Genomic DNA, 24,139 nt, shown 5'->3' with positions numbered 1-24,139 from the left:
GTAATCCCAGTGAATGAAAGATGCCGAGGATTTGATTGAGGGCAGCACAGGGCAAAGGTGTTTTCTCTATTTCTGGTTAGGGTTTCTGAACATCCTTCCAGAATCTCAGTGGTAGTGCTTTCACGTTTGGGGGAGTGAAGGAAGAAACCAGCAGGAAGAGGCACTGGGTCATTCATTCATTCATGCATACATTCCTACATCGCTCATATTAATTCAGCCAGAGGTGTATACAGCACGTTTTGTATTAGGAAAGTGAACTGTGAAGGTGAAGACACAGGGGCCTGAAGACACAGAGGAGGGGGATGTCACGGAGGAAGGAGTGCTTTCATTTTGAAGGCAGGGCAGAATGGCATGCCTAAAGCTGGGAGGCCCAAATTCAGTCCACAAGCATTTACTGTGCATCTAACCTACAGCAATCTCTGTTCTAGGTGCTGGACAATCGGCAGTGAACAAGACTCTTGATCTAATGGAGTTTATATTCTAAGGATGGGGTGACAAACGAATGACCCACCAAAATGCACAGCAAGAATTAGCTTGGCTGAAGGGAGTTTGGGTAGGGTTTGGGGAAGATCCAGAGATGTTTTGCAGAGACAAGGATAGTTGAAGGTCTTTGGGTTGGTAATGGGAGCCTTTTAAAGGTTCTTTGGGGTTCTGGTTGTATGTTTCAGGGTCAGGGAGGCAGGGATGTGACAAATGGTCTCACAGCTGAGGAACCAGAGGCTCGGGAAGGTTATGTCACTTGCCCGAGGCGACACAAGTCTTAAGACCAAACGCATCTTAGCCAAATTCCGAGTTCAAACTCGTGCTCGCCTTTCGCCTTTTTCCCGCGAAGCAGAGGCGGAACCGCGCTGCGTCTGGGGTTCCTAGGCGAGGAGATTGCCGCGCTCAGCGTCCAGCTTGGCGGAAAGGTCGGGGAGGTCCTGATCTGGAGTGGTCCGGACGCTGGGCAATAGTGGCCTCTTCGGAGGGCCGGCCCAGGCGGGCGGGCGGGCAGCGCAGCTGGATCACAAAACACCCTACCGCACCCTGTCCGCGCCGCTGGACTGAGACGAGGCCGCTCTGCGCCGCCCACTCCCTCAGCCAGTGGTTTGCTCCGAACACCCCTCGCAGCGCGGCGCATGCCGCTGCCCGCTCCACTTCCGGCTGTTGGGGGGCCCGATATCCGGTGTTCGCCCGCCCTCGGCTCCGCTGCTGCTGTGTCCGCGATGCTGTCCCGGTCCCGTTGCGTGTCCCGGGCTTTCAGTCGTTCGCTCTCCGCCTTTCAGAAGGTACGGTCCGGCCGGGCCAGGGCCCTGGTGGGTGACCAGCCCACCGGCAGGCGGACGGACGGCCTGGGGGCAGGGGCGCGGCGCGCCGGCCAGGCCGGGCACCAAGGGCACCAGGACGCGGAGGCCGCGAGCTGGACTGCCTGGGGCCGCAGTCGTTCTCGGGACCGTCCTGCTGTGCCTGCCAAGCTGGGCGCTCCTCGCCCAACCGAGGCAGCCGCGCCTACTGCCCCCTGATGCACCCCACCCTCCGTTCCGTGCTCTGGAGCAGTGCCCGCCCCGACACGAGACTCAGAGTTCCGGCGGGGGCGCCGCGGAGTTCCCCAGTGAGACCAGGGGATCCGTCTCCTCTCTTCTGTTCAAGTCAAGGGGTGTCAGCACTGTTGGGAAGTTGAGATAGTTTGACAGGCCCGTTGTGCTGTCTGGACCGCGAGCCTTGGGTGTTGCATTTACCTTGTGGAGTCACGAGATTCACCTGTCACTAGCATTGGGACAGCTTTTGAATGTGTCCTTAAGAGAAAAGGCTGGAGCCCTGGTGGCGCAGTGGTTAAGCGCTTGGCCGCTAACCAAAGGATCTGCAGTTCGAACCCATCAACCGCTCCGTGAGAGAGGTGTGACAGTCTGCTTCCCCCTTGGAAACCCTATGGGCAGGTCTCAGTCTTACAGGGTTGCGATGGAAGGCAATGTTTTATTTCCCCCCCTTCTTATATCTCGGGTGACGTGGGTTATGTCTTCTTTCTCAACAGGGGAACTGCCCTCTAGGGAGACGTTCCCTGCCTGGTAAGTTCTGCCCCTGCCCCGGCGGTCACCTAAAATACTCTCCTCTTGGGCAGAGCAGTATGTGAGGGAAATAGAGGTGGCTATGTTTCTCCTCAAGTGTTTAAAGACAGTTCAGATAGGAGCAAAACACGATCTTAGTTAAGGCAGTTTAACCCTTTTACATGCTATTTAATAACAGCTGTCACTTTTTCATTTAGTGCATAGTTATTGTCTGTGTGACAGGCACTGTGTTAGGCACTAACTAGGAGTACAGAAATGAATAATTCTTGTCTTCATGAAGTTTACAGTCTAGGGAGAAAGACAAAGTTTTAAAGGACTAAGCTCATACGCTTAGTCCTTTAAAATTTGTGTAACTGCTGAGAAGGAAACAAAAGAGGGTAGACAGAGAAGGCCCCTCTGAGTAGGTGACACTAAAACAGTGACCTGGAGAATGTGACAGAGCTAGGAAGAGAAAGAATGGGAACAGCATGAGTAGAACTTCTTGAGAAGAGAAGGGCTCAGCTGGCAGTGTTTAGGAACTGGAAAAAAAAATGGTTTGAGGGAAAGAGGAGCAAGAGACAGAGGGTGGAATAGATACTTTTAGAAGGCGTTTAGATTTTATCCCACTAATTTTTGGGGAAATCCATAATTTCTTTATATGGTTTATTTTGTATTACATGCCTAGCGTAAATACTTGTTGAATGAGGGAATCTTACTATAGGCTTTCTGTGTGCCAAGCACTGTTCTGAGTGTTGTTTTTGCATTTTCCGTTAATGATCATACAACAGTAAGAGAGATTTTATCTCTTATTCACAAATGAGTACCCGGAGGCTCAGAGAGGTTGTGTGTTTTGTCCAGGGTCACTCAGCCAACTGTTAGTCAAGCCAGATCTGCCTGACTCTAAAGCCTGAACTCTTGACCCTCATGTAGTGAACAGGTAATTTATTGAGTGCTTACTATGTGGCAAGCACTGTGCTAGGTGACAGGGATACAGATGGCCTCTGCCCACATGAATCTTGTGGGCTAGCTGGAATGACAGAATACCATTTGTATTTATGCACACATAAAGACATAATTGTGGTAACTGCAACAGAAGAGAAGTACAGGTGAGAAGGTCGATGATGTAACCCAGTTTGGGAGGGTAGAAGTATAGTGAGAATGTCAGTAAAGGCTTCCCTGAAAAAGTGACGTTAAAGTTGAGACTGCGAATAAATAGGAGTTAGCCAAGAGAGCAGTCCTCCAGGCAAAAGGAATTGCTTATACAAAGGTTTTCAGGCAGGAAGGGGCTTGACTGGTCATTGCAATAGAAAGGACGCCTGTCTGGCCGGAAAGATAGGCAGGGCTGGACAGCACAGCGCCGTGTAAACATTTTGAGAGTCATGAAAACGTAAGACACCTAGCACAGTGTCGGCTCAAGTGGACGCTCAGTAAGAAAACATTCTTTTCGACTGGGAATCCTGCAAAGACCCCGCAAATGTTTTCTTCCTTTGCAGACTAGCAGGGTAATGGAAAGAGCCTTGCAGTTGGGGTTGCATCCTGGTTTAGGGCTTCACTTTGGGCTAGTCACTTAACCTCCAGATGCCCTATTTATACATGAAATGGAAGGAATGGCAGATGGTTGTTCCACTTCAGAGAGATACTGTGAGACTTGAAAATCAAAATGAGGTCACTATGTGAAAGCTTTTTATAAACCTTAAAGCACTGTACAAAAATGCAACTTACTGTAGGGTAAACTCTATGTTGGGCTCAGGTTTCTGAAAATCGGTACAGGCTGCTAGCTGTTGCAGCTCAAAACCATGCTGTGCTTGAGAGTTATGCTGTAGTCACTGGCTGCCAACTTGACTCTGAAGTGCTGGGGGTGTTTGTGAGGAGGTGGGCATGAGAGAGATGTCTTCTGCTTGGTGCCTCCTGAGCAACATGGTTCAGAAAAAAGGTCTGAAAAAATAAAACATACAAAAGAATATAGGGGAAGGCAGTTGTAGCAATTAGTCATTAGTTGGAGGAAAGCAGTTACCTGTGATAAAGCTGGTTGGTGGGGCAGACGGGGGTTCCTGCCTAGTTGAAAGTAACCAGGGTGGAAGACCTCAGGAAGAGCATGGGAAGGGGATAAATGGAAAGATGGGAAAATGATTTGATTAGTCCCAGGACAGGTTGGATACCCTAGACCTAACGTACCTCAGTCTTTATTACTCGGCTTCAGGCAGTAAGACTTCCAGCTCAGTCCATTTAGTGATGAGGGGGGGAACAGAAACCCAGACCAAACATCCCTTTGCTTCTCAGATTAGGTTATGTATAGTCCCAGGATAGACCATCACATGTCTTTTTCAAGCTTCTGTTGTATTTGAAGACTTGGAGAATGGAAACATTTTATTATGAAAGCATACAAGCATAAAACAAAGTGTATGAATTTTTAAGTTAAGCAAGATTATAAAACTGCCTTGGGCTATGCCCACTTATTTCTCCCCATTCATCCCCAAGCACATACCCTCAGCCCCATATATCTATCACCTTCTGCTATTAAGGCTACTTGAGTGAAAACGTTTGAGAAACAGGGTGATGAAGATTTTATTGTTATCTGCTGTAGATCCTGCTCTCTCAGACCTCTTTTCCATTCCCAGCGGGTACTTTTTATAAGATGAAGGTTGTTGGTTAAGAGTTGTTTTGTTTCTTGCAGGGGTCTCATTATGTCAGGGACCAGGTTACCCTGACAGCAGGAAGATTGTGTAAGTATTACTGGGGAGCACAGATACGTGACCGTGGGGTATTTATTAAGATGCTATTTGACCATCCAGCTTCTTCCTTGGCCTCTTGGCCTAGAATCAAGGTACTTAATGGACAGACCTAACCTTGATGCTCCTTTTTTGTGTGTAATGTACCTTGAGCGTCAGTCCCGTCAGGTGCTGAAGCAGGAGCGCGCGTGTCTTCTCCAGGTGTTTAGATTGTAACGAATGTTAAATGGAAACCCTCTTTTATGGGCGTGGACATAGGGATGCTGCTCAATATTCTAGCAGCATACAAGTGTACCTGAAGTTCTAGAGGTTACATTTATCATAGAAATTGAGAACATCCTCTTGGTAGCATAGTTACTCGTTTTAGAAACAGTATAAGTGAAAGACTAGCTGGTTGAGCCCTGAGATTGGATTAGTTTGGCAGGCTTGCTGTTATTGTGTAATGCACAATCTGGAGAAAGGCTACCCGTGCATGTTTTGGATTAACTTCTGGTTATGAATGTTGCTTAGTGCTAGCTTAGTGCTACTTCACATGCCAGCTATTTTCAAGGTGTAGTCAAAGGATGCTCTCTCAGCTACTGATTTACTTGCTCTACAGCGAGAGGCTTCAGAGTAGCTCCTTCCTCACTGTGCATCACAATGGGATTTTTTTTTTTTTAATTGAGGAAATTAAGCACTCAGTTCTAGAAGTCTGATCTGGTGTGTTGTCTTTGGAGGACAGTTTGGCAGTCAGACACCTTTGAACTATGTATACCTTTTGATCTAGCCATTCCGTTTCTGGAAATCTATACTGAAGAACTCCTGATAAACACAGACTTTGCTAGAAATGGCCAAACGGGTTGGTTAAATTATGCCATGTTCACACTATAATAAGTGGGAAAAGGCTGGCTACAAAAGGATTCCATTTCATGCTTCTTACCTATCCTGTTTCATACATAGTATAATTCAGTCATAAATGTTCTTTTTGCTATTTTTAAATAGTCTGTGATAAACATCTAATACTTTTATAATTTAAAAAATGTTTAGAGAAAGATTCAAAATACGCTACTCATTTGCAGTTCAAATGAAAATTGGAGAAACCACAAATTTTTATGCAATAAATACTAAAAAAAATAACTGGAAGTAAATTATTAAAATAACTTTAGGGGAGCTCTGGTAGTGTAGTTCCTAAGGCATTTGACAGATAACCAGAAGGCTGGCGGTTCAAACCCACCAGCCACTCCTAGGAAGGAAGGTTGGGCAATCTATTCCCTAGTGATATCGCCTTGGAAACCCAAGGAGGGGCCACTATGAGTCAGGTCCTACTCCACGGCATGTAACAACAACAAACTTCAGAGAAGGAAAAATCGCCACTAATTTTATCACCCTAGTCCATTATCTGGTTTTATGCATTGTGTATTTTTTCTCTGAATAAATAAGATACCCACTTTGTTTTTAAAATCATTTATTGTAAAGCTTTTTTTAGTTTTATGTTTCATTTTAATAGAGGATCCATTTATGTGCTTCATAAGGTACAAGGTATCCGTGAGAAGACTTTTCTGTCTTGTCCTCCAGCTCCACTAGATAACCTGTTCCCACTGGTAGCCGTGCTCAGGGTCTTGGTGTCATTGCAGAGCAGTCTGCATTTGCACCTGACCTGTTAACTTTTGCCATGGGCTTATGCAGAATATTCTGTGTTTTGTATTTTTTCCCATAACGTACATTTTTTCCCTTGAGCCTACGGAAACCTTGCAGTTATTTTGGTACTATGAAAGTAAAACTAGAAAAGGCAGCTTAAATCTGTTTTGCTTTTCTATTATAAAGGTAACAAATACTGCTTGTAGAGAGTATTCAAACAATCCTGAGGTGTAGAAAGCAAAAGTGCCCATCATTCCAAATCATTCTGCCCAAGAAATGTTTCTGTATGTGTGTATGTACAGGTACCCATAGATCCTGTATATGTCTCCATGTCCCACTCCCCAGAGGTAACCACTGTTCGTGGCTTTGTGTGTAAAAGGTGATACCTGCTCCCATTGCCATTATTAAGGTTAGGAGCCATATCAGAAAATGCCTTGTCCTTTTGAGGTTCCTCTTGAGTGAATCCAGATGTGCTGCTTCCTAGCAAGAGAAGAGAAGAAGAGATACCATGTTGTTTTCATATGTTATTGTTGTTACGTGTCATTGAGTCAGACCCGACTCATAGCAACCCCTCTTTGGGTTTCCAAGGCAGTATCACTACGGAAGTAGATTGCCCCATCTTCCTTCCAAGGAGTGGCTGGAGGGTTTGAACCGCCAGCCTTCTGGTTAGCAGTTAAGTGCCTTCGGCACTACGCTACCTTGTTTGACTTTACTTCTGCATTAGCTCTCACCTTGCTGCTTTATCTGATCTGAATCTTTAGTCCTGAGGACAGAAATTCCATGTACATGGCACAGCTGCATGTACCCTGAAGGCACGCAATATCTCTTGTTTGGACTATAGTTAGTTTAGAAGGAAACCTAGTCAGGAAGTTAAGTCCTTTTGATGGACCAGGTTGCTTACATTTTTCTTCAGAGGACCAAACGTAGGTCTCTGTTTTGTGAGAGCTGGCGTTTCAGTGCAGCACTGTGTCCTGGGCTCACAGGCCGAGCTCCCTGTTTAAGATGCCTGAATCACCCAGGCTCTACTCTAGACCTGCTGAGTCATGACTCTGGGGGTAGGGCCTGGGCATGTGTGCTTTGAAAAGTTTCCCCAAGTAGCACTGGTGGGCACCCCTAATCAAGAATCCCTGATTTAAAGAGAAGGTAACCTGTGGTGCCTTAACTAGAATAAAGTATGAATGGTTTGCCTGCTAAAGAAGTTAACTTCTCTGTTTTATTTTGTTTTTGTAGCTTTAACATCAGTAATGTCTTTAGTGTTCGCTGCTTCAGAACTACGGTCGTGTGCAGTAAGTATCTGCCTCTATCTCCCTGCCTTCTGGGAAATGAAGTTTTAATGGGAAGAGCAAAATTTCACTGAATTTAATTTAAAAAGTGAAAGGAGAAACACTTGGACTACTTGTGATATTTCTTTTTTGCTCTTTTTTTTTAGAGGATGAGGTGATTACAGTCAAAACCCCAGCATTTGCAGAATCTGTCACAGAGGGGGATGTCAGGTGGGAGAAAGGTAAGATTTTGTGCACTCTCACTTTGGAGTTTAAATGTTTTCCCAAAATCCAGCCTCCCCCTCAAGATAATCAGTGGACCTTATGACTCTGCCCTGTTTCCTATAGACAATACTGTACTGTTGTGTACTTTCTCTCAGTCCTGTAGCAAAAGGGTCTTGTAGCATACCTGCCAAAAGGGGTTTCATGGCTACTGTAGGCTCCCCATTAATAGGTCTCTCTGTTTTGTGACTTTATCTTTGCAGCTGTTGGAGACTCAGTTGCAGAAGATGAAGTGGTTTGTGAGATTGAAACTGACAAGGTAGGCTTGTCCTAGCATAGTGGCAATTCTTTATACCCTCCCCTTGGCTTAACCTAATGAAAGAAATGGGGAACTTAACTGTTGTTTAAAGATGATTTTTGACGGGCTCTAACTTCATCTTCAACTTTTAACGAAGAGCTTGTTAAAAGGGGGAAAAAAGACTTTAAAAGTTTAGTTTTAGATTGTTTGCATATATGTACTTTCATAGTTTTCATTTTTATAGCTTTTTAACTTTCAAGCACCTTATTTTGCATGAGCTATTGTAGTTATTTTTCGTGTGTCGACTGAGTAAATATTACTTTAATGTTTTTAAGAAAGAACAGAAAGAATGAATCTTCATAATAACAGTGACTTGTCGTTGCTCTTCTCTGAGAGTGTGGACTTTGTGCAGAGGGTCTTATAATCTGTGTTCCAACTCTTGTGCCTCATGTTTAAGATTCTCTGCAATTAATTCTCTAAGTTTGAACTCTTTCTCAATCTCTCTTCCTTTCACAGACATCTGTGCAGGTTCCATCACCAGCAAATGGCGTGATTGAAGCTCTTTTGGTACCTGATGGGGGAAAAGTAGAAGGAGGCACTCCTCTTTTCACACTCAGGAAAACTGGTGGTAAAGAAGTTCTCCTGGTTGTCAAGGTCTCCAGTGTTCCCCCTTGGAATTGGGGCTGAGGATGTACACATTTCTTGATGTATTGCAAAAACCAGGGCTTCGGTTCGACACCCTGCTGAGAATTTGCTTTTCAACCTCAGATAAACCAAAGCAGAATCTACATTTTCAGTTTGATTAAAATGTAGATTCTGATTTGATATATCTGGAATGGAAATAGAAATTTTGAGCAGGGGATCGAACCAGAGCAGACTGGTTCAAAGCCTTGTCAGAAACCCTTTGGCGTTCTATCTGCCCTTAATTGGAATTATCAGATCCTGATAGTTTGTAGTATTTCTTTGTTTTTAAATGTTCCCCACATGTTTCTTATACACAGCCAGGGTTAAGAGATACTATTCTAAAGTGAAAAGCAGCAGTATTTCATGGTGCCTTCTTGTTGTTGTTATGTGCCATTGAGTCGGACGCGACTCATAGCAACCCCTCCTTGGGTTTCCAAGGCAGTATCACTACGGAAGTAGATTGCCCAGTTGATGCCTAGGTGGTGCTTAAAGCAGTTTGACTGCTTACCAGAAGGTCTGCGTTTGAACCCCTCGGCTGCTCCACAGGGGAGAGAGGATGCAGTCTGCTTTCACAGAGATTTATAGCCTTGGAAACCCTGTGGGGCAGTTGTACGTTCTGTGCTATCCAGTAGGGTCACTATGAGTTGGAATTGACTCAGTGGTAGTGGGTTTTTTATTATAAAGAGTTCAGTGTAGTTTCTTTTCAAATCTGTGGGTATTTCTGTTGGAAGGAAAATGAGCAACAAGAGCAGAATTTGTACAGGACCTCACAATGGAAATAATGTTTTCTGACTTTTGTTAAATGTTGTAACTGCTAAGGTCTATTTCTTTCTTATTGTTAAAATAGTCAAGCAGAGAAATGGTAGATTGCCTCCTTGAGGTTGAGCAGGGCAAGACCAGAAGAAGCACAGATAGAAAGAACGTATAGTAGAAGACTAGGAAATAAGAATGAGTCTTCCATTTGAAGAAGGCCCTTTTCTGATCATGCATTCCTTTCTGTTAAAGCAAAAGAAAGTTCTTCTCGTTTAAATATAAAAAATTTAATGTCCTGATGGGTAAGCATCTAAATCTAAATAAACGTGTAATTTATAGTTATTTGTCTATTATTGACCACCCTCCCAATCTAGGGAATCATCCTAGATTAAATGCTTTGAACTCCCTTTTTTCTTCTGCATCTTTTTTTTTTTTTTTAATTATGATTTGGGTAAAAGTTAACAGAAAATTTGCTTTCCATTCAGTAGTTCATATACGTTTTGTTTCATGATACTGATTGCAATCCCCATTGTTAACAGCTTTTTTCCTACTTCCTCCCTGTGGTTACCTTTTCCCTGTGTCCTTCTTTCCTATGCATTCCTGCTGTCTGAGCTTTCTCCCAGTACAAGTATTGCCCTTTTGATCTCCTGTGGTTGATTGTTCTAAGGAGTGTGCCTATGTGGTATAATTATTCACCTTGTAGGCTGTCTGTTGTTTGGCTTGAAGCCATGGGAGTGAGTTCAATTTCAGGCCCAAAGGGTCATCATGGTCTTGGAGGTTTCATCAGTCTTTATCAGACCAGTAAGCTTGCTTTTTTTGTTTGTTTGTTTTTTAAATGATTTTGAGTTTTGTTTCGTATTTTTTTCCACTCTATCCAGGATCTCCTGTTTTGATCACTTTCCGAGTGATAGACAGTGATAGCTGGGCACCATCTCATTCTTCTGGTCTCAGGGTCATGTAGGCTGAAAAAATGCTTTGAACTCTTAAGCTTGAATGACCCCTTAGTTATTTTAGCTTTGCTTTTTTTTTTTTGGATAAGTAAGAGTAGTTTTCTCTGTGTCTCTATGTGATATTAAAATGAAAGATGAGACTCTCAGTATGACCATAATTAGAAATATATTGCTTTTATGTATGTGGTCCAACATTTTCAGTTGCTTGGGTTGTTTTGCTTGGAAGTTTTTACTTTCTTGTGCTTATTAGATACTTTGAAAGTACTTGCTGGATTTAATGATTAATAGGTATTTGTTAAGTCAGGAGGGCAACTAAATTGAGCCCATTATCTGATACAGGACATGTAGGGGCCCTGGGGAATAGAAATACAGTGCCTTATATCATTGTGTGTATCTCCTGGTGTCTTGTAGATACTTGTTAATTGATTGGAACTGGAGCTTTTGTTGCTAAATTTTGTTTAACAGCTGCAGTTAGCTTACTTTCCATTCCAGATACTAGCAGTGACATCTGTTTTTCTTGGTTTTCAGCTGCTCCTGTGAAGGCGAAGCCAGCTGAGGCTCCTGCTGCTGCAGCCCCCAAAGCAGAGCCTGTGGCGCCAGCAGCCCCTCCTCCCCCTGCAGCACCCATACCCACTCAGATGCCACCGGTGCCCTCACCAGTGCAGCCTCCTGCTAGCAAACCAGGTAAACCTGTAACTCCCACGTGTCTGTATGTGGGAGAAGAACATCTCATCTAGGGTCATGCTCCCTCACAGGGTAGCATCTGAGGCTGATCATAGCTCTGAATAGGCCCAGGTGGCTGCTCTGTAGAGCGAACACTAGACCTCTAGACTTTGTATCAGGAAATCTGGGTTTGTATCCTAGCTTTCCTTAACTAGCTGTGGGACTTCAGGCTACTTACCTTTCTCAGCAGATTATTCGTCTATGAAGTGGGATACACCACACGCTTCAGAATATCTTGAGGATGAAGTGACGGCACAGCCTGAGAGCACTGATGGGTACTTGTAACCTTCCTTTCTCATGCAGCAGCCCCCCTCTCTTCTTTTTCAGTGTCTGCTGTGAAACCCACTGCTGCTCCCCCTGTGGCTGAGCCAGGAGCTTTCAAAGTTCTGCGTTCAGAGCACCGGGTAAGCCTGTGAGGACCAGTGTGAGGAGAGTGGCAGGAGGAATTGTTGAGATGAGAGGGCTGTGGGTGTGATGGTGCCTACCTTTGAATAGCCAGGCCCCCTGCAGCTTATTCCCTTGGACTCTACAGCCTTGGTGTGGCCTCGGGGCAATGTAGGTGGGTTTAATATTCTGCGAATTTAAAAGTTGCTTCACCGGTGTCAGGATGAACTTTGGACTTGGTAGAATTCTAAAATTCATAGGTTAGGGTTTTAGAATTTGGAGATTCCTCTTTAAAAGAAAAACTTTGGGTCAGATCACCTGTGTTTGGAGGAAGAAATGATACATAGAATTGAATTTATTATATTCATTAAATTTATTTTATTAATTGATTTCCATCTGTTTAAATAAATTAAAAAAATGTTTTCCCGCCAAAGAGCTCAACCTCAAGAAATACAAAAGTTTTGACTTGCTAGCATTATGTAGAAAGTTAGGGAGACAAGTTAGCTAATCTTCAAACAGGATCTTTTCAGCCCCAGGAAACGTCTCTTAACACTAGCCTGTACTGAGTGTTGACTTTTAGGATGGATTGTGTTTGACTGTGTACCTCCTGAAATTACTGCTTAGCATATCATCATTGGAATGGTGGTTCCTTCTGTTGATATAATGACCCTAACGTAAGTACAGTCATGTTAGATGATTTTATTTGAAGCACACAGAAAGTATTTCCTGTCTAGAAAATGAGGAAACTTGAGTTTCTGGAAGCAACTTGTTCATTGTCACATAACTGTTAATGGTAGTCAGGACTAGAAGCTGAGGTTTCCTGAACCTTGGTCCAGTGGGTTTTCCACTGTATATGCCTTGGGCAGTGAAATATTTACAGGAGATGGTAGTTTGGTAGTCTTCTGCATTTCAAGAGAGGTGGTCCAGTGAGCTCTGTTTTTGTCCTTGTGGGGTATTTAGCCAAAGGCTGCCCTATGGCAGCAGCTGTCCCGTGCAGTCAAAACCTCAAGGAAGTAGGGTCAAGGGTATGGGTTCTCCTTGAGAATACCTGCTAAACATAGACTAGCCTCCACAGTTGCTCATGGGTTTCCTTTGCGTGTTTCTCTTCACAAGTAGCTACTTTCATGCAAGTCTTTCTCTAGCCTCAGAAATTGCCCTTCTGTAATGATTCTTGGGCTAGCTAGATCTAAGCCACACTCTTCCTTTTCATACATTGGGTTGAGTTTGGTTTTTAAATCAACCCATTTCCTGGGCCTCCGTTCTTGGTCATACTTAAGGCACATCTGAGTGAGTGGTTTTTGCCCATGGTTTCTCTTGCTCAGAGACTCAAGGCCACCACCACAGCACAGGAAGCTGGAGCTCCCGTTGTACTCAATCCTGTGTTCCCGTGGTCCTTGGCCGTCCACCCCTGGCAAGCCGAGTGCTCCCTCTGACTACATGGGGGATGCGTGGTCCAAAGGGACCGTGTTGTCAATCCTTGTCCCACTTCTGTTTCCAGGAGAAGATGAACAGGATGCGGCAGCGCATTGCTCAGCGCCTGAAGGAGGCCCAGAATACGTGCGCGATGCTGACGACTTTCAATGAGATCGACATGAGGTGAGGTCTTCGGGCCCTCCTTGCTTCCCACCCGCCCTTTTCCCTTGATGAACACTGAAACTTGCCCCACCCAGTTCCTTCCTAATGCTGATTCTAAAACTGACTTGACAGGGAAGAGGTACTTCTTTACATTGCCTTTTGTTGACTGACACAGAATGACCCATTGGTTTCATCTTTTGATTGCCTTTTCAAATGCCATACCTGTCTCCTCTTGACTTGGAAAAACTAGCCTTTCAGAGTTTTATACTTTGAATTTTTGATAAATGAGGCTGGTAAGAGTCTCAAAATCTGATGACTATTGTCAGGGGTGCCAAGCAGAGGGGCAGATAGGCCAACATGTCTCACCCTTGGGCCTCCCTCGGGAAGGAGGACTGCTGATGGCATGCCCAGAACCAGGGCGCTGCACTCAGCTCTGTTCTCGGGGCGAGTACTCCTTGTGTTTGTTCCTAGACAGCTCAGAACCAGGGAGGTAAAGAGCTAGGGGCTTATCATAGCTTTCAGCTTTCCCAGTTTTGATAATGAAATGAAAGCAGGTTGTATTTTTTTGAACAAAATATCAGAATATAAACCAAAGGAACCAAGTCAGTATACCCATTTCTGTAGTGAGGTCATTACTGACCCGCCTGTTTTCTCCTTTAAGATTTTTGATGTGTACAGATATCAGCACTAGGGAAGAAAAGAATGTGGTTAAACCTCACAGACTTTTTTTGAGTACTTACTGTATACAGGATACTAGAACAGTGACTCCAGGTGGATACAAAGGTGAATGAAAAAGAGCCCTTGCCCTCATAGAGTTTACTATCTGGTTAGGACAAACTTACAGTAAAATCCAGAAAAATAAGTATGAAAATAAGAAGGGTGAGACAGTATGAGGTGGGGAAGAGTGACATGGTTTTGATTTGACATGGGACCGAGGTAGGGTGGGTGGGATTAGGAAAGGCTTCTTGGAGAGGAGTGATTGAAATAGACCTTTCCAGGCCAGTCTTTAAAATGACTAGCATGTTCACAGACACAATTGTAGAGAAAGGTCACTCTAGATGGACTAGATAGACATTCTGGTTTGGACTGTGTGACACTGGGACAGAAAAGGTCAAGACATATTTGAAAAATAGTAAAAGATCACTTCTGTGATGAATATGTGTAAGACACAGTGGTAAAGAAGGTTGGATCCATATTTCAGAATGTTTTGAATTCCAGAGGAAGGAGTTGATACTTAATTCAGGAGGTAATACATCAAGTCATCTAGTCATCTTTTTGCTGCTTTTATTTTAGTGTTTAGTGTTTTCCTTTGGGTGGGGGCCTAAAAAGTAGTGAGAAGGGAATGATTTGTTAACTGTGTACTGTGGTGTTTTTCACAGTAGGGCTCTGGCCCATTTCACTGGATGTCTCCCATCCTTTGTGACACTTCTAAAGAGACTGGGTGTCATTCAGGCAAAGATTTCTGTTCTTTCCTCAGGATGTAGGAAAGGACCTTGACTAATGGATCAGAGCGGCTACAGCTTGTATTTCAGTGCATTAGGGCCAAATTGTATACAAATTGAATTGGACTTTGAAATTCTACCCAATTTCTTAAGACAAAACATGTAAATATTTGTGGCCTGGAAAGATGCTGTTGGCCCAACAGCCTTGATTGGAAGTAAGTACAGTAGTTGAATCTCCTTTCACTTGCTAATCGAGGTGCCAGTTAACAACGGGCCAGGGTCTCACTGCAGCCCGCACAGCAGACAGATTTAATCTGGTTTAGATTGAGTGCCCTTTGGGTTTTGTGCCCATCAGCAGACCCATAAGGGGCTCTTCTGAGACCGCCTCCTCTCCCCTGTCGCAGCAGCCCTGCCTCCAGAGCCACAGCTCTGAGAGGACTTAATGAGCAGACAATAGCATTTGGGCAGGTTTGAGAGCAGAGGTCTTTATCACTTCTCCTTCCCTCTTCTGCAGCTCTTGTGTCTTGGGAACCAGTAATGTCTTTAGGGTGGTAATCCTAGTACTAAATAAGGTTAGATTCAGGAAAACAAACATTTAAAACCCAATCAACCCCCTTAGGAAAACTTCCTTTTTCAAAAACAAAAGGTCTGAAGGGGGGAGTTAAAGTTGTACCATATCTTATCTTTCATGCTAATGTCGAATTAGGCCATTACAGGAAGAAAGGGAGAAGTGAACATTTGGGCCTGAAATGAAGTTAAATTTGATTTCCATCCCAGAGCTCTGTTCCGATAAACACCAATGTTTCTGCACATGATGGGAAAGTTGTCCCCCCTCCTCAGCTCTGCAGTGTGTACGTGGAAAAACCAGTTTTGGGGAACAAAGGGTTTTCACCATCCAAAAGTGTCCCAGAAAACCCAGCTGGTTGTACCTTGAAGAGTTTTACCTGAGGAGGCAAGCCTAAGTCTACACATGGCCACTTTTCTAAGGAGCAAGAAACCTGTATCCACTTTACTAATCTTAAGGGCAAAAACTGTGTCTTAATCCTCTTTGCATCTTGGTGTCCAGCACTGACCCTCTCATGGGGCTGTTTGGAACTTGTCTGACACGTGAGCGGATGGAACTGCTAATTTTGGGGAAATGAAGAGTAAGTCTGCTGAGGAGCCTAAAAGAGCTTTGGGCCGCACCCTTCCACGTACAGTCCCCAGGTTACGATGTATCTGAGTTAGGACCTGAGTTACCACAAAAACCGCCCTTGCTTTTGTACATTGCGTCATTAGTAATACGTGCTGTATGTAACATTAGAGTGCATAATCTTTGATGCCATCAGATCTGTAATTTACATGAAATGTTTCCAACCCTCAGAGACAAAGATTGGGTTTATGAAGATACTGATAATAAAAAGCAATAATAACAAAAGCTAAAAAAGCAAAGAAAGAAAAAGAACGAGATATTCAACTTATGCCAGAACTGACTTAAGATGGAGTTGTCGGAACAGAGCCCCCGTCGTGAGGCACTGCCTGCATAGCCCTGACTGCTTTCGTTCACATGGGGCCCATATGCCCGTGGCTTTTTGTCACCGCAGATCAGGAGATAGCAGGCATATCCTAAGTCATACTCAGATTTGGCAGAGTTTTTTGTTTTTGTTTGGTGTTTTTTTAAAAATAATTCTAAAAAGGAATATTGTTTATTTTGTGGGCTTTGTGCACTTTAAAAAAACTTTTTTGCAGGGTACATAGCTTATGATTTTGAAGTCCTTTGGTGGTGCAATGGGAGCTCTGGTAGCATAGTGGCTAAAGGCACTTGACTGCTAACCAGAAGGCTGGCGGTTCAAACCCACCAGCCACTCCTGGGAAGGAAAATGGGGCAATCTACTTCCGTAGTGATACTGCCTCGGAAACCCGAGGAGGGGTCGCTATGAGTCGGGTCCGACTCGACAGCACATAACAACAACAACAACAGGTGATGTAATAAGGAGCACTGGTGGCATAGTGCCCAAGGCATTTGATTGCTAACCAAAAGGCTGGCAGTTCAAACCCACCAGCCACTCATCGGAAGGAAGACTGGACAATCTATTTCCATAGGAATGTTGTTGTTGTTATGTACCGTGGAGTCAGACCTGATTCATAGTGACCCCTCCTTGGGTTTCCAAGGCATTATCACTATGGAAGTAGATTGCCCAGCCTTCCTTCCGAGGAGTGGCTGGTGGGCTTGAACAGCCAGCCTTCTGGTAGGTAGTCAAGTGCCTTCGCCACTATGCCACCAGAGCTCCTTTCCATAGGAATACTGCCTTGGAAACCCAAGGAGAGGTTGCTATGAGTTGAATTGACTTGATGGCCATGAGCTTGTTTTTTTTTTTTTTTTTTTTAAACCAGAAGGCTGGCGGTTCAAACCCACTAGTCTCCCTGTGGATAGAAGATAGGGTGGTCTACTTCTGTAAAGATTTAGCACCTGGAAACCCAACGGGGGTTGCTATGAGTCGGAATCGACTCAATGGCAATGGGTTTGGTTTGGTTTTTGGAGGTGCTGCAATGGGTAAACACTTGATTAACTGAAAGGTTAACAGTTCAAACCAGCCCAGAGGTGTCTCAGAAGACAGGCGGGGCAACCTGTTTCCCAGAGGTCATGGCCCTGGAAGCCCTGTGGCATAGATCTCCACGGCATGCGGGGAGTCGGGGAGTCGCTGTGAGTCAGGATCAGCTCGACAGCAGGTGACAACAGCAGCAGCTCAGGACTTTGGTGCAGCTGAGCATGACTTCCAGGTCCAGGCGGGAACGTTGGTGCACTGTGTGATCTCTTGTTCTCACCATCTGCCCCGGAATCTGACTCTGAAGTTTGTGGAGTCCTGTAAGGGTCCGCCCACCTGAAGGACAGACTGGACCTGATCCTTTTCTATCCGCTCTTTGTGAAGCAAAGCAAAACCTGAGGTTATTGTGTTGACCTCTCATGGACTATTTCAGGACTTGAACTTGGCTAAATGGCCCAGAGTAAGGGAAAGCTTGCTCAGTTATGTACACAGAGTTAAAAACTGGTAGGAAAGTCAAGATCACTGCTTCATTTGTGGTCACTTTGTTTTGTAATCTTATTTTGCAGTAACATTCAGGAGATGAGGGCTCGGCACAAAGATGCTTTTCTGAAGAAACATAATCTCAAGCTAGGCTTCATGTCGGCATTTGTGAAGGCCTCGGCCTTTGCCTTGCAGGAGCAGCCTGTTGTAAATGCAGGTAGGTTGGTTGTGGCCAGAATTGCAGGGGTCCTGGGAGGTAGGTGTTTGGACACAGACTTGGCTCCCACACACAGACACAAAGGTGGGGGTCGACAGACTGAGGCTTCATATTTCATTCCTATGGAGACAGGAATGTCTTCTGTAGAGGTCTTTTGATTTGCCTTCATGTTTGGTGTCCTGAAGTAGCGTGAGGGTTACTGTCTCTCCACTAGCTACACAGAATAGTTTCTCTCCCGTGCACAGCTTGGCAGTCTAGCTCTCCCAGCTGTTGTGTGTCTGGGTGGAAGCTCCCCTCCCTGCTGGCACTCCCTTCCTACCGGCTCTGTTATCTTGGGGCCTGCCTCCTACCCTTGGCAGTCCAGAGTGACCTTTGATCTCTGGTCGATGGGCCTTGTTGGGAGGTGTTGGGCTTGACCCCTCTTTTGTGGACTTGGTCCTCATTTTCCTTACGTCATTGAAGTGTTGACCTAATAAGCTGTTCTTTTTTCCTATTGAGACATTTCTGGAAGATTGGAGAGGGACAGTGACACTTTGCAACTCCCAGCAGTGCCAGGGTTCCTAAAGATCTAGAAATAGAAATCCTAATCCCTTCATTGTATGGTGTGTTCTGGATTGTAGGAGGGCTGTCACATAAATACCCGGAACTACATAACGTGTGTACCATATTTCTCCACACATAATTCACATAAGTACCCGGAACTACATAACGTGTGTGCTATTTGTGTGAAAATACGGTACCTCCTTCTGTTTCCTCCGTGCTTCTCTTGCCTTCCTGATTGGCTCACCCTCCATCTCCACTATTGGCCCCTTCTGCCTGTCCATACATGTAGGCATTTCCTGAAGTTCTCTTGGCCTCTTTCTCAACGTTACATGCTTTTCTTTGGTATCTTGTCTAATATACAACTTAGACTTTGTATCTGTGGCAAAGACTCCCAAATCTGCTAACCTTTTTTTTTTTTCATGAGCCCTATACCTAAATTTTTAGCTACTGGTTTGCTGTCTAAAGCTGGTATATCTAAGCCAGCCCACCCTGCTTCCTCCTAAATCGTCTAGAAGGCAGAGTGGGCACCATCCTCCCCTATTTCCTTTGTTCATTTGCCTTTTCTGGAGTATTTCCTAAACCTAGCCCTTCTCTGCAGAGGGAGTGTTTGAGTAGAGCTGATTAACAAGAACTTGATGTATTTACCTGTCCTGTGTAAGCCCTTCTGATTCTTGTACAGTCAGGTTTGGTCGGGGGACCCAGATCTTCTGATTGCTTTATGGGTATATGAGGAGTGCCAACTACCATTTCTAGTGCCATGGTTTTCACATTGGCTGGTCACCCTACACTGTACCAAGCACTGCAGATTCTTTTTACTCTGTTAATGCAAATAAAACCTTATTAGCCTAACCGTGGGCGGTTGTAAGTAACGTGTTTTCTTTCTCATAGTGATCGACGATGCAACCAAAGAGGTGGTCTATAGGGATTATATTGACATCAGTGTCGCGGTGGCCACCCCACGGGTATGTTGGGGCAGGAGTGGGGAGCTCTGGGCTTGAACCCTCACCAGCTCTGTGTGAAGAAGCAGATCTCGGGGAGAGATGACTTCTGTAACTCTTTTTAGAAGGGAGCTGGTGAAAGAATAACCTCTTTTTTGACCTTACCATAATTGTTTTTATTTTAGCTTCAGGCCTAAATATTTTAAACCTTCTGATAACCTCATTTACTAATTGGCGGTCTTCTGAGGAGGCAAGAACATTGGCTCAAATCAATGAAATATATCTGTAGAAGGTACTATTTGCAACTGAGACCAACTTTTCACTCCCTTCAGGGCCTGGTAGTTCCCGTCATCAGGAACGTGGAAGTTATGAATTTTGCAGATATTGAGCGAACCATCAGTGAGCTGGGAGAGAAGGTACAGTGTTAGGATGCACATGTATGAGCTGTGGGGCAGGTCAGGGAAGAGGGCTGGGGAGGCAGGGCTCACCAGCAAGCAGTGCTCAAGAAACTAGAGCCTCACTTGGTACCATAAGAAGTTAACGACCAGGAAGGACGAAGTGAAGATCGCTGGCAGCTTGGTTGGCTTAATATTTCACTTACGAAATCTGTTTCCAGGCCCGAAAGAATGAACTTGCCATTGAAGATATGGATGGTGGCACTTTTACCATTAGCAATGGCGGTGTTTTCGGCTCACTCTTTGGAACACCCATTATCAACCCCCCTCAGTCTGCCATCCTGGGCATGCACGCCATCTTTGATAGGCCAGTGGCTGTGGGAGGCAAGGTAGGAATTGTTACCTCTAAGATTCTGGGTGTTAGGTGATGGTGGGAGGAAGGCTTAATCTAAATGCTAATTACAAGAGATTCACTGTAATTTCTGTTCCACTTCTTAGTTTCTAATTAATAGCTAAAACACAGGGTCTCAAAATGTGGTCTGTTTCAGCTAAACAATGGACAGGCCTAGAAGATGAACAGTAACACCAGGGAGGTATGCACTCCTTAGAATAATCAACCTTCCTAGATCAAAAGGGGAGCTCTGGTAGCATAGTGGCTAAGACACTTGCCTGCTAACCAGACGGCTGGCGGTTCAAACCCCCACCAGCCACTCCTCGGAAGGAAGGTTGGGCAGTCCTACTTCCGTAGTGATACTGCCTCGGAAACCCAAGGAGGGGTCGCTATGAGTTGGGTTTGACTCGACGGCACATAACAACAACAACAACAACAAGATCAAAAGGGCAGCACGTGCCCAGGGATAAGCTCCAACGGCAGGAAGAAGCAGGAAAAAGATGGGTGAAGGGAGATGTCAAGCACGGGGAAGAAGCGGGGAGAGTGCTGTTAAATCGTGGGGATTGCAATCAGTGTCACAAAACAGTGTGCATGAATTGTCGAACGGAGAACTCAGTTTGCTCTGTAAACTTTCACCCAAATCACAGTTTAAAAAAAGGTCTTCTCTGGATGTGCGTCATCAGTTAGAAATGCAGATTCTTGGGCCCCGCCCAAGATGTGCTGAATCAGAAACTGCAGGTGATCTGATGCCCATGAGAGTGTGAGACCCACTGGGCTGAGAACCAGCCACCCAATACTCACTGAATGAAGTTGCTAACTCTCTGGAGGTGCCCCAGGGGAAGACCAGCTCCTTGCCCCTGGGAAGCAGAGAGGACAGTGCAAAGCAGTGGATGGCTGCCTCCTTGCATGGCGAGGTGTCTGGGAGTTCAGAGACTCAGATCAGAGGGTGGGAGCTGGCCCTTGGGGGTCAGTAAGAACAGCAAGCTTTCTGAGACTCCTATGTTAAGAGCTTTTGGGGTCTTAACTATTCTGTGAATCTGAACACTGTGGATCTTTTTCCCTGAAAATGCCCACATACCCAGCATTGCATACAATTTCAGAGAATTGGTGGACTGTAGGTTGAAAACAAACTATTTAAATTATAAACCCAAAGCAGCTCCTCCAAGTAGCCAGAAGTGAAGGGAAATCCGACCTGTAGATCACAGTTGAGGAAGAGGGCAGAGTGTATAAGAAAGTCAGTAGTGAGGGACTCCTGTTTTCTTGGTTAAGCTCTGTGTCTGAGTTGAGGAGATTTGCATGAAGGGTAGGTAGGGCTTGGTCTTTGAAAATACAGTAATTATTCAGAGACATTCAGAAATGACTTCAGTAGGAAAGACTGGAACTGGGACCTTTCTTATGAGTCATGCTTTGTCCCCCCCGTCCCCACAGTAGTGGTGGGCCATTCTCAGACCTGTTGTCAATAAGCCCGTTGACCTCTTCTCTGCAGGTGGAGGTGCGACCCATGATGTACGTGGCACTGACCTATGATCACCGGCTGATTGATGGCAGAGAGGCAGTGACTTTCCTCCGCAAAATCAAGGCAGCGGTAGAGGATCCCAGAGTCCTCCTACTGGACCTTTAGGAAGAAACCCCACGTGCTCCAGTTCAACCATGCAGGGACTGAGAATCGGCCTTCTCCCTGCCCCCTCCCAAGTCCTGGGTTAGCCTGCTGGCAGACAGCACACGCTGTTGGCCTCAAGCAGGGAGCCGGGGCACTATGTAACCAGCAGTCGCGGGTCTTTTTGGTGTTCCTGCCAGGCTTCCTCCCTCTCTGCACCCACCTCTTAGACCTTATTCCCTGAGGCTTGAGAGAGAATCTTGAAGGATGCTCATTAGTCCTGCTCTCCTTCCAGCCGCCCTCCTTCCAGCCGCCCTCCACTGAGATGGATTTCCTTCTTCCCAGTGCCAGTAGATAATAGGGAAACCACCACAGGATTCTTAAGTTTCTGTCTTGTCCACTCTGCAGAGACAGCCTCGGGGGCTGCCAGGCCTCCCCAGCTCAGAGCAGCCTCTGCCCTGACTGCACGTCCTCACTAGGTTCCGCTGTGTGAGGTACTGAACGCCGGGCAGGTGCTGCTTTCCTGCTTGGCTGGCACCTTCATTCTCAGCTTTCATTGACTTCAAGATGCCTCTTCTACCTCTTCCGGGAAGGACAGGCCAGGGACTATAGGTTGGAGAGGGGTGCAGGGTCAGTGGGAAAGGAGAGGGCAGATTCCTCCTAAGGTGGTTCGTGTGTTGTAAACATAAACAGTAGAGGAACCTGGACCCTGCCATTGCACCGGGAAGACCCATTTTGACAACTACACACAGCTGTGGCAATGCCAGCCCTTTACAAACCCTTCCCAGGCCTGCTGATTGCTAGAACCCATTCTAGCACGTTGTTCTCATGTAGAGCAGATTCCAGTACATCATGGCAGTGGGCCAGAGCATGGTCACAACCAAGGGCTAGAGCTGGGTGGGGGTGGGGGGTATTGTGGACTGGCTCAGGTTGATTGGAGCTTTTAAATGAAGCCTATGTAAACACGTGGGTTTCGGGCAGTTCTGGTCCTGCACCGGAGCCTTTGGGGAGCAGGGCCTTGGCAGCAATTCCTCTGCAGGATACAGATCTGGAGGAAGATGGACTGTGGTGGAAACCAGCCCCAAGCTGTGGTGAACGGCCGATGTCATCTCTGAGGGTACTGCCCCCTGGGTCTGGGCACAATCATTGAAATTCCACGGAACTTGGTGAAATGCACATATCTTGTGAAGGCTACTGGGCTTCTGTTGCTTTGTATCCAACTGCATCCAGGCCTGAGACTGTTGACCCTTGACACACGGGGGCCGTTTATTTAGTGCAGAGCACCCACTTGTATCTTGAGCAAAGAAGCAGGGCCTGAGGCGGGGGGAGGGGGGAGCAATACTGAGTGCCTGCATCATCTATTATGTCTTCACTATTCAGAACTTGTAACTAAAATATTTAAAGAAACTGATTTTAAACGGAAATTAAAGGGCAAATGTTCTCAAACGGTTCCTGTTTCTGGGCTTTTGGTTACTGTGGTCGTGCAGGTCTCCACCCCTTGACACCATGGCTATAATTAGCATTGAAAGCCACCAAGTGTCCCATTGGTTATCCTGTGATACCCCATTCTTTTGAAATAACTGTGTACAAGGATCTCCAACTGTCTGGCTAGCCAGAAAAGCACAGTGATCTTGTAGTACCTCAGCGTCCTGGTCGGCTCCTTAAACTTGACACGCTCCATTCTTGAGGCAAAATTAGGGTTCCACCTTTGTGAAGTCCCTTCAATAACACCACTTTTGTAGGAACCTACATCGTTTTGGGGAGGGATTGAGGGCATATCAGGGTTTAGTATTTTGGATTTTACTGCCACATGTGCACCAAGTTGCTCAAGGTCATTGAAGACCAATGAGGGTGGATCACTTCCTAGGAGCAGTGGTTTGTGTGTGTGAGGAGACGGCTGACAGGTAACCCAGACTCACTGCAGGTGACAGGCATGATGGAGCTGAAGTTAAACAGCTTTGACTTCACAAGTGCCAGTTGACTGATAGTGCCTGCAGCGAGGCCATTCCTATACAAAGGTTTGTCACAGGAAGAAAGTGAGTCCCAGAGGGTAGAACTAGCTAGAAGGTAGGAAACAACTTGAGGGTTCAGTGAGAGGGAGAATTTCTTAATTATCTGACCATCAAGTCCAGGCCATACTGCTAGAAGCTTTAAATTTTCCAATTAACCTGCAAAGTAGGTGGTATTTGTACGTTTTATCAAAAGGAGGTCAACTGTAAGCCCTGTGAGGGTAATCCCCGAGTCTAACAAAGGGCCAGACATGCAGTGCATTAGATGGAATACTTAAGGAGCTCTGGTAGCAAAGTGCCTAAGGCACTTGACTGCTAACCAGAAGGCTGGCAGTTCAAACCCACCAGCCACTCCTCGGAAGGAAGGTTGGGCAATCCTAC

The 24,139-nt window shown here is 45.5% G+C and overlaps 1 protein-coding gene across 1 annotated transcript; it reads left to right on the top strand.

Annotated features, from left to right (window-relative positions):
• The first annotated feature begins 1,205 nt into the window (after positions 1 to 1,205).
• On the top strand, positions 1,206 to 21,773 carry DLST (dihydrolipoamide S-succinyltransferase). Its single transcript, XM_007941364.2, has 15 exons — positions 1,206 to 1,268; positions 2,012 to 2,045; positions 4,699 to 4,747; positions 7,601 to 7,656; positions 7,800 to 7,874; positions 8,118 to 8,173; positions 8,669 to 8,780; positions 11,068 to 11,223; positions 11,590 to 11,666; positions 13,145 to 13,242; positions 17,755 to 17,885; positions 19,317 to 19,390; positions 19,699 to 19,782; positions 19,983 to 20,150; positions 21,639 to 21,773. The coding sequence occupies exons 1-15, from the start codon at positions 1,206 to 1,208 to the stop codon at positions 21,771 to 21,773; spliced, it is 1,368 nt and encodes a 455-aa protein (XP_007939555.1).
• Positions 21,774 to 24,139: the final 2,366 nt, after the last annotated feature.

This window comes from Orycteropus afer, unplaced genomic scaffold (genome assembly GCF_000298275.1).
Source record: "Orycteropus afer afer isolate SDZICR_OR568_19922 unplaced genomic scaffold, OryAfe1.0 scaffold00079, whole genome shotgun sequence".
NCBI classification, from domain to species: domain Eukaryota; kingdom Metazoa; phylum Chordata; class Mammalia; order Tubulidentata; family Orycteropodidae; genus Orycteropus; species Orycteropus afer.
Note: the sequence above shows the minus strand (reverse complement) of the source record. Positions and strands in the feature narration are given on the sequence as shown.

Bases quoted from the DNA above. Each gene is read 5' to 3' on its own strand.
- DLST (XM_007941364.2), top strand. From the start codon at position 1,206: ATGCTGTCCCGGTCCCGTTGCGTGTCCCGGGCTTTCAGTCGTTCGCTC. The intron at 13,243-17,754 runs GTGAGGTCTTCG...CTTATTTTGCAG, and splicing joins TTCAATGAGATCGACATGAG to TAACATTCAGGAGATGAGGG. The intron at 19,783-19,982 runs GTACAGTGTTAG...ATCTGTTTCCAG, and splicing joins TCAGTGAGCTGGGAGAGAAG to GCCCGAAAGAATGAACTTGC.